At 52.7% G+C, this 10,027-nt stretch overlaps 1 protein-coding gene across 1 annotated transcript in view; it reads left to right on the top strand.

Annotated features, from left to right (window-relative positions):
• Positions 1–9,706, top strand: part of MAPKAPK2 (MAPK activated protein kinase 2) — a 44,196-nt gene extending 34,490 nt beyond the window's left edge. The window contains exons 2-10 of the mRNA XM_074351939.1: positions 5,595–5,734; positions 5,909–5,973; positions 6,229–6,308; positions 6,826–6,952; positions 7,567–7,642; positions 8,064–8,188; positions 8,493–8,578; positions 8,678–8,758; positions 9,288–9,706. Coding sequence (XP_074208040.1) covers positions 5,595–5,734; positions 5,909–5,973; positions 6,229–6,308; positions 6,826–6,952; positions 7,567–7,642; positions 8,064–8,188; positions 8,493–8,578; positions 8,678–8,758; positions 9,288–9,431 — 924 coding nt within the window. The 3' untranslated portion in view covers positions 9,432–9,706. The remainder of the gene's footprint in view (positions 1–5,594; positions 5,735–5,908; positions 5,974–6,228; positions 6,309–6,825; positions 6,953–7,566; positions 7,643–8,063; positions 8,189–8,492; positions 8,579–8,677; positions 8,759–9,287) is intronic.
• The last annotated feature ends 321 nt before the right edge of the window (positions 9,707–10,027 follow it).

Raw genomic sequence — 10,027 nt, 5'->3', positions numbered from 1 at the left:
CCGCCCCCAGCTGTCTGTTTAGGCTGTAGGGAGGGAAAGGGAGACTCAGGGCGAGGGTGCCGAAGCCTGCGTCCCTCCCCGTGTTCTGCGTCCCTTCCACCCAGTGCCTGGAGCTGTTCATAGCACCTTAAATGAGATGGGTGTGAGCAGCATCCCAGTTGCCCACCCCAGTGGGACTCTGGCACATGGGGGAATTTGGGGGCAGAACAATAATGGCAAACACTGATGCAGTGCCTATTATGTGCTGAGCATCATTCTTTACATAATGTGCATGTATTAACGCATTTGATATAGGTAGGTGCTGTTTTTTTGTTTGCTTGTTTTGGTAGGTACTGTTATTATCCCCTTTAGGTAAGGAAACTGAGACACCAAGGGATTAAAAACTTCCCCAAGTTCACACACTGAGTAAGTGGTGGAGCTTGTGAGGATCCCTTGGGACCTGGGCCTCGTCCCTTCCCTTCTGGTCCTCAGATCTTCCTTGCTGGGGACCAGTGCCTCAGGCCCCGGCCTCTGTTTCCCTCCTTCTCCCTGGCTCACCTAAGCTTAGGGTGCTTCCTACTCCCAGGTCTTTTCATGCAGACCCATGATGGAAGATTTGGTAAGGGAGGTAAGGCGGACCATCCTCTTTCATCCAGGTCGGACAAAGAGAGGCTTGGAACAGTATTTTGGGAGAGCTCCCACAGTTCCCTCATTGCCACCATCATCCTAGTGATGGGCAGTGGCCTCGTGGCCTGGTCCCTGGCCCCCGCCACACTTGGTAGGTAGGTGGCCTGCCTGTTGCATTGCAGTCTAGCACATGCAACAATGACCCTTTTCAACAGTGCAGGGGAATTTCAGATGCAAACTGTAGGGGGCCAAAGCAAGTCGCAATATCCTTTCTAGGCTTAGCATGGGCTTAAAATATTGCACGATCCCTTTCAGGCATTCCTTGTCCCAGGGCCTATGGCTTTTGGTTTGGGGAAGACCCTTCCTTCCTTCAGATGTGGGCCATCAGGGCTGTGGTCCTGGGCCCTTTGGCCTCCACTGCTCTTATCCAGGCCAGAGCGGGAGGACCTTTCTCGTGTGACTCTCTTGGCTTCAGGTTGAACCTGCCATGTACCGTTGCTGGTGGCGCCTGGCAGCACCCTAGGAATCCTGTTTGCTCTCCCTGTCTCTTCTCTGGCTTGCTGCTCGGGAACCTCCCCTCCTGTTCTTTACTTAGCCCTCTGCTCCAGATTAGCACATGCTTGGTTTCCTCTCTCCAGGCTTCGGTACCCCACAGCTGTCCACAAAGCCTCTTTGGCTCTTCATGGCTCTGCCCCCAAGATGTCAGCCAGCCTGTCGCCTGACCAGGTTGAAGGTCTTGCTTTCATGGCTTGGGCTGGTTTTTATATCCATTCAGGGATTTCTGATAAATATATACCTGATGTCAATTACCAGTCTTCATGGGAAATTCTAATTATGTTTCTCTTAGAAAAAAAAATTTTTTAATTGAAGTAGTCAATTACAATGTGTCCATTTCTGGTGCACAGCACAGTGTCCCAGTCATGCATATACATACATATATTTGTTTTCATATTTTTCATTAAAGATTATTACAAGATACTGAATATAGTTCCCTGTGCTATACAGAAGAAACTTTTTTTAAAAATCTATTTTTATATATAGTGGCTGACATTTGCAAATCTCAAACTCCCAAATTTATCCCTTCCACCCCCTCTCCCTGGTAACTGTAAGATTGTTTACTATGTCTGTGAGTCTGTTTCTGTTTTGTAGATGAGTTCATAATGTCCTTTTTTTTTTCTTTTTAAATTTTTTCTTAGATTCCACATATAAGTGATATCATATGGTATTTTTCTTTCTTTCTGGCTTCACTTAGAATGACAATCTCTAGATCCATCCATGTTGCTGCAAATGGCATTTTTCTTTTTTTATAGCTGAGTAGTACTCCATTGTATAAATATACTACAATTTCTTTATCCAGTTGTCTGTCAATGGACATTTAGGTTAATTCCATGTTTCTTGAATTTAAAAATACTATTCTTTCCACTTTACTTGTTTTGCTGATTTGAATCCAGTTTTACAGATGAGGAAACCCTTTTCAGAAGGTGGGTTGGCTTGCCTAACACGAGCTGCGAAGTGCAGAACTGGGATGCAGGTTGTGTGTGATTCCCAAGGCCAGATTTGTTTTACTAGGTCAGTCCAGCTCCAGGTGAGGGATTTTATGGAAGCCTGGAGATGGAATGCAAACCCAGGCTTTCTGGCTGCAAATTCTGTTTTGCCTAATGCCCCACACTCTTAAATGTCTAAGGCAGAGAGAGCAAGCAGACCCTGCAGTGCATGCTGAGTTCAGGAGGGGCCGAGGGGCATCCTCACTTACCATAGCAGTGGTTGGTTAGAGCGCGGAGCTGGTTCCCAGGTGGGGTGGTGGTCACCGGGCTGCAGGCAGAAACCCAGCCTGCAGTCTCGCTGGTGGCTTGTACACATCGGGGGGAGTTGTTATATTGAGGTGTTACAGCCTCAACTCAGAGGTGACGGAGAGGGCCCCTCTGGGGGCAGCTGTGCTGCTGGTTTGCAGTGGCGAGTGTCTTTCTGATAGCAAAGCCCTCTTAGAGGTGTTATTTCACAGATGCTTGCAGTGGCTCTGTGAGCGAGGGGGCCAGGCAGCTGTGACAACTGCTAACTCACGAATGTGGAATGGACTCAGGAAGGTAATGGCCTCTCCAAGGCTACGCAACTGGAAATTGATAAATTCCAGACCCAGGCCCAAGTCTCTCCTGATTGTTGCCGCTGAGTAAATTTTGCAACTTTAAATCTTTCTCTCTGGGCTTCAGTTCCTATGTGCCTGTACAGAGGGCGATAGAGGTCTTTCTGTTTTGGCTGCTCTGAGAACTTTTGCTCTTGAACCCTTTGAATTTAACAGTCTCACAGCACATTATCTCACAAGGTTATAAGCATTTTCTGTGTGTCTGCCCCCCCTCACGCCCCCACCTCCATCCCCTAGTCTGAGTTCCTTCAGGCTGGGAATCTTCTATTTGGTACTGACATCTAGCACAATGTGTGGCCCATAGTAGGAGCTTGATAAATGCTTGTTGAATTGAATACATGCAAATGAAATTGGCCAGTGCCTCCTCCTCTTCACAGGGCATGGGAAAGGATAACCTTTTCCCTTGGTCCATCCAGATGAATGAAGTTGAAGGTGGCAGAATTCAGGACCCGTGCAGTGTCCTTAGATGGCCACCAGGTGGCAGTGTGACCTCATGATGACCTTGCCTCCTGCCAGCTCCTTAGGAGACTCAGTGATCTGGGCTCCTGTTTGGGGATTGCCTTTGCAAAGGACCTTTGCATTTGGTGCTCTGAGACTGATAAGCCTTGGCCTCACCTCATCTCTAAAAGCTGTGTGATATTGTGCAAAAGGCTTGGACTTTGGGATCCACCTGGCTTGAATTCCAACCCTGGCTCTGCCTTTCCCCAGGAACCGAGTCTGGGACACACTACTTCTCTGAGCCTCAGTTTCCTCATCCTGTAAAATGCTATGTAATTAGAAAAGGGCCAGAGTTTCGTGGACTGGAGCAAAACTGAAAGTTAGTTTTCTTTTTTTTTTTTTCGCCACAAAAAATATACACCATTCTTTAAATTGTTTAAATTAGATTAGATTGAACACTGTGATATTGATGATAGTTGATCTTATTTGATCTACAAGAAACAATTCTGTATAATTCAGACTGTTTCATTTATACATGTATATTGCATATAACTTTTCAAACCCAGAATCATTTTAAAGATTATTAATGATCAGTCTGCATTATTAATGTTTCCTGCTTGACAGAATTCTATTTTGTCATCATGCAGCACTTAATTTAGGCTTTCTCTATTGAAGATCACTTTGTTGCTTCCACATTTTCACCATTAAAACACACACATTTTCACCATCAAAAACATCGTAGTAAAGGACACAGTTGCATATGCCTCCTTATCATGAATTACCTCATATAAGGTAAACCCTAAAAGTAGGATTCTTAGGTTGAATGGTACGCATGTCTTTCAGTTCACTAGGAGTGACCACGGTGGTTGAACCAATACTGAATGCTAGTTTTCTTGTTTGAAAATTCCTGTGTTTGCCTTTCCGTGCCCTCTGTCATCTGGCTCCATCCTGGCCAGCTGATCTTTCTTTGCAAGCTTCATGCACTTCCCAGCAGGTCTGTTAGCACTCCTGCTGTGTCACTCACCCGCCCCAGCTTCGCTCCGTCTCAGTCACTCAGGCCCGATTCCCACCGTTTTCCCTGCCTGGGTGCCTCCCTTCTGCCTGTTCATTTCCTTGCCTGCCGGACTGTCTCCCTCACACCCCAGCCCTCTGAATGTCCAAAGCAGTTGCAGTCTGTACTTAGAGGTCTAATCTTGACGTCCCACGGAGATGGCTGCTCTGTCAGGGTCCTTGTCTTGATTGTTTTCGTATCTATGCCAAGACGGTCTGCAGCAAAAACGACAGCTAACGTTACTGAGCGCGTGCCGGGCGCTCTGCTTGATGCTTTGCAGGGTTATTTCACTTAATCCTTAGCAACAAATCTGTCCCCATTTTACAAAGGGATGTATCAGGATGTCTTTGGCTCTGAGCAATAAAAAAGTCCCACTGAAAGCAGTTTAAACAGTAAGGAAAGTCTGTTTTTACCAAGAAGTCATGAGGGATGCTTGGTGATGTCAACAAGGTAGCTGCCACCTCTCCTGGTTGCTTCCTTCAGTGCGTTGGTTTATCCCCTTCGGCTGGTCCCCCTCATGTTACCAAGTGACTGCTGCGGTGCCAGGCACCACATTCAGGAGAGATGATGTGCGTTCCTTGTGTTCCCTTTAAGAGGCCTCTCGGCAGATTCCCCCAAAGTTTACTAAGGGTCAGGTCTTAGTAAAAGGGCCTGGGATTAATGAGATGGACTCAGACTAGTCAAGATTCGGCCCCCGAGGCAGGTGAGGGATCCAGGCTCCCTTAATACCTTGGCCACCTGCTCCACGGAAGAGGGGAGAGGAACGAGGCTTATGAGTTAAGTAACTTGCTCAAAGTTGCATATCTAGTAAGAACCAGGATTTAAACCACATCTGGCTGACACCCAAGGCCACCTGTTGGTTGAAAGGACATTGCACGGGATTTGGTGTACTGGGTGTGAGGGATCCTGGAGTTACCTTATCTTACCGATCTGGAGTCTCCCTTCTTTCTAGGCCCCTTTCATTTGTTGTTTGGGTTTTTCTCAGTCCGTCTGTCTCCCCAGGCCTCCTTTACTCCCTGTCTACCCATGCTTGACTCTGCCCGCCATCTGGAATTGACTTTGTACTCTTAGCTGTGGAAGGGCGCAGCTGGGCAAAATGGTCAAGGGTGATCTCACTGTAGCTGTCAAGGCCCTGTGAGGGGTCATCTTGAGGTTTCTTTTAGAGTAGCAGCTAAGGGAGCTGCAGAGCTCTGCGTCAGGACTTAGGAGAAGGAGGCTTGGGGAGGGCGCTGGAGCGCTGGTGGTGGACCAGCCGTAGGCGGCGTGGATGGTGCGACAGGCGGGGTGGGCCGGGCTTGGGGTAGGCCCAGTGCTCCCTGCAGCCCCCGAGCAGTTTCTTAGGAGGCGATGGTCTTGCAGATGCTTCAGGACTGTCCCAAGGCCCGCCGCGAGGTGGAGCTGCACTGGCGGGCCTCCCAGTGCCCGCACATTGTGCGCATCGTGGACGTGTATGAGAACCTGTATGCGGGGAGGAAGTGCCTGCTGATTGTCATGGAGTGGTGAGCAGCCTTCCTCTTTGTTCCTGGCCCAACCTGATCCCACCCCTGCTCAGGCCCCTGACCTTCTAAGGATGGCCAGACGGGGACTCAAGCCTAAAATGTAAATGCTTGACTTCTTTTGGTGGGAGCGTGATGGTGGTGTGTGCACCAGATGTGACTGTGGCTTTGTTTCAGTTTGGATGGTGGAGAGCTCTTTAGCCGAATCCAGGACCGAGGAGACCAAGCCTTCACAGAAAGAGGTAGAAAGGGTCTGTTGTGGGAACCAGGCTTTGGCAGGCAGCGCAGCAGGGTGTCTGAAGGGGGCCTCGGGCAGCCGTTGCTCTCCTGAGAGGTCCTGAGGCCTGCTGCCCCTCCAGCTCGTGCTGAGTTCCTGGGGTAGGGGGTGGATGCAGGGAGCCTGGGGCTGTGTCGGGGGCCTTGGGTATTGGGTTTTCAGACCTAATGACACATCTTGTGGCTTTTCTTCCCTCTCCTTCCTGCTCTCTTCTCTGCAGAGGCGTCAGAAATCATGAAGAGCATCGGTGAGGCCATCCAGTATTTACACTCGATCAACATCGCCCATCGGGATGTCAAGGTACCAGCTGTGGTTACTGCCCCCCTGCCGCCCCCCAGCTCAGGTGTCCTGGAGGCCATGGGGGTCAGGGTCACGGCGACCCCAGGAAGATTCCCAGAGTCATCCTGCATCCTCGAGCCTGGGTGAGGGCAGAGTGGGACAGAGTGCTACCCTCTGCCCTGCAGGGCCCTGCCTTCTCTGGGCAAACCCCCAACCCGGTCTGTAAGCCTCCTGAGGCCACACTCAGCCCCGTGGTCCTCCTGAGTCAGGCCTTCTCAGTCACACCTTTGGTCTCTGAGTCCCTGTGGTGTTTACTGCTGGGTCTCTGTGTTAGTCTCTTATCTCCAAGCACCCTGTATGCTCTCGGGAGGCTGGGTCCTCATGGTGTGCAGATCACAGGGGCTGGACAAATGGTTGTTGAATAGAGGAAGGAAGGGAGGGAGGAAGGAAGGAAGGAAGGAAGGAATCTTTACCCTTTCGGTTTCTGGTAGCCCCGCCAGGTTCAGCAGGGCTGTTACTTATGTCTCTCTTTCTGTAGCCTGAGAATCTCTTGTACACCTCCAAAAGGCCCAATGCCATTCTGAAGCTCACTGATTTTGGCTTTGCCAAGGAAACCACCAGCCACAACTCCCTGACCACTCCTTGTTACACGCCATACTACGTGGGTAAGTCCAGAGAAGGCCTGGGGAGCTTGTCTTTCCCCAGAGATTTGTCAGGCCCCACTTTGGAGGTCTCAGGGCCACAGGTCCTAAGAGGGTCGTGTTCTCCAGCCCTTTCTAACACTGGTCCTGATGTGACCTGAGCCGAAGTGGGGCTTGTCGGAGCTAAGCTGGGGTTGAAGCAGTGTCGGAAGTTACCTGCCTGAGTTTGTGGGTAGGACTTTGCACACACGTGCGCTTTTCCTGAGATGAGCCCGCTGCTCCCATCAGACTCCCGGTGGAGTCTGGGACGCAGATTTGGTCAGGAGTCCCAGCTGACGGGTGCGGAGTAAACTCTGAAAATGTGTTTGTCAAATTAAATGGCAGCCTGAAAGGCTCTTGCAGTTCAAGAATTGTTTCCCCTTGAGATTCCAGCCCCCAGGGCTCCTCTTGCAGGAGGGTCTTCTGCTCCCCTCCGTCCAGGCCGGCGCCTGGACTGTGACTGTTCCCCCTCCCAGCCCAGCTCTGGTCCCATCATGATGGACTGAAGGGCTGGATGGGGAGCCCCATCCACAGAGGAACTGGGGCAGATTGCCAGGTTCCCAGGGCTGGACCCACCCATGTTGACCTTTGGTTTGCAGCTCCAGAAGTGCTGGGCCCAGAGAAGTATGACAAGTCTTGTGACATGTGGTCCTTGGGTGTCATCATGTACATCCTGTGAGTGTACGGGTAGGAGACTTGGGGGAGCGGGGCTGGGCTGGGCTGGGGCGGGCTGGGGCAGGGGGTGGAAGGAGGCCTTCATCTCTCCGGGACAAGAGGAAGAGGCAAAGATTAGTATTCCCCTTCTGGATGGGAGATGCCCTGGGAATCCCCTGCGTGTCCCCTCCTCTCAGTGTTCTGTGGATTCTGACAGCTAAGTGCTGTAAACTAGCTAATGGGCAGGAAAACGTGTGGTTAAGATACTTGGTGTGTTGGATTCTGGAGCCCTGTCCTTGACTTTGTATATTGTACCTGAATCAGTGAGTTACAAGTTCTGTGTGACCTTACAAGAAGAAGCCTGTGTCTCACTCTGTTCCTGGTGCAGGGCCTCTAAATAACACCCTCTCTGCCCCTCTCTTCCCGCTTCCTGTCGGCGCAGGCTGTGTGGGTACCCCCCGTTTTATTCCAACCACGGCCTTGCCATCTCTCCTGGTATGAAGAGTCGCATCCGAATGGGCCAGTATGAATTTCCCAACCCGGAGTGGTCAGAAGTGTCAGAGGAAGGTAAGGGGCTGACATGTGCGTGCGCGTGTGTGCGGGACATCTGTCTCACGTGGGTGGTGTGGTTGTGGGTCTGCACCTGGCCCACACCTGCTGGACGTGCCCTGCCTGTGTAAAGGGCTTGCAGCAAAGCCAGGGGTGTGGGGTGTTCAGGGCTCTCGGGTGGTGGAGCCGTTTTGGTCCTCAGGGCCAGCTCCTCAGCAGCCCCCTCTGAGTCTGGTTTCCCCCTGCAAACCGTGGGAAGAGCAGGAGGAAAGGGGCCCCTGAGCCGTCTCTGTCCCCTGCCCGCGCCCTGCTTCCCCCACAGTGAAGATGCTCATCCGGAACCTGCTGAAGACAGAGCCCACCCAGAGGATGACCATCACTGAGTTCATGAACCACCCCTGGATCATGGTGAGCCGGGCGGGCTGGAGGGGCCCGGGTTCACGGGGACAGTCCCTCAGGACTCCACCCTGTCCCAGGTTTTCACTCGGCCCTTCTCTCTCCCCTCAGCAATCAACGAAGGTCCCTCAAACCCCACTGCACACCAGCCGGGTCCTGAAGGAGGACAAGGAGCGATGGGAGGATGTAAAGGTGAGGGGACACTGGTCGAGAGGGGCTCGGGGGCCCACAGGGCGCGTGGGTGTGGAGGTGGTGCTGGCGCCGAGGGCCGGTTCCGTGCCCTCTCACCCCAGGGCGCGTCTGTTACAGCGGGAGCAGCATCTCTGAGCGCTTCCCTGACCACGCTGTGGGCAGAGGATGCTTTGTTGGGTTTAACTTGGCCGTGGCTGTTTCCTCCAAGCCCTCTACTCCCTGGGTCTCTAAAGGGACTTGAAAGGCCACCTGGTACCATCTCCTCACTTCATGTATGAGGAAACTGAGGCCCAGAGAAGGGGGTGACCCGTCGAGGGTCGTGCAGCTGGTGACTGGTGGCGCGGACGAGAACCCCGGTGCCCTGCCTTCCCGTGGGGTCGTTGGAGGGCTCTCTGGGAGCGGCGCTGACCCAGCCCTGGGCCCGAGCCAGCCCACCCTCTGTCCCTGCCCCTGCCCTGTCACCCTCGTCCCACCCCTGCTATGTCTCTCACTTCTCGCGGCTCTGCCGGTGCACCCCCCACCCCTCCAGGAGGAGATGACCAGTGCCTTGGCCACGATGCGGGTCGACTACGAGCAGATCAAGATAAAAAAGATCGAAGATGCGTCCAACCCTCTGCTTCTGAAGAGGCGGAAGAAGGCTCGGGCCCTGGAGGCCGCAGCCCTTGCTCACTGAGCCGCTGAGCCCGCCCAGCTCTACTGGAGGACAAGCAATAACTCTCGACCCGAATATATTTTTCAAATGAAGAGACACAGAGCTGTCCACTTCCGCCTCCCCTCCTCCTTGGCTGCGTGGAGCCTGGACCTCGTCAGAGGCTGAGTTCTGGCCGCCCCCGCGAGGGAGCCGCTGGGAGGCCAGGAGGGCGTGGAGAGAAGGAGCGAGATGCTCTTGGACCTGGGCTCCTTCTGCGATTTTATCAGTAATTTGACTTAGAATTTTTATGAAACCTCTTTTATTGTTCTTTCCCTCACTCTCGCCGCTCCTCTCCCCCAGACCCCTGCCTCTCTGGACCCTGCAAGGGTTTGGGGTTTGTTCAAGGGTGTTTGTGGAGACCGTGATGGGGAGCGTCCCTGTGTTGTCCCATCTGCCCTCTCCGATTTCCCACTACAGCCCGGTCCCCAATGGCTGAGGCATCCTGGGAGCTGCAGGCCACGGAGAGCTGGGGCCAGGCGGCCGCCCCTCTGCTGCTGAGCTCTCAGACGCCACCAGTGTGCCAGGCAGATGGGAGTGAGTGTGGGTGTGTGTGTGTGTGTGTGCCCGTGCGTGTGTGC

This window comes from Camelus bactrianus, chromosome 23 (genome assembly GCF_048773025.1).
Source record: "Camelus bactrianus isolate YW-2024 breed Bactrian camel chromosome 23, ASM4877302v1, whole genome shotgun sequence".
In the NCBI taxonomy this organism is placed as follows: Eukaryota; Metazoa; Chordata; class Mammalia; order Artiodactyla; family Camelidae; genus Camelus; species Camelus bactrianus.
The sequence above is the reverse complement of the archived record's forward strand: the minus strand, read 5'-3'. Positions and strand labels throughout refer to the sequence as shown.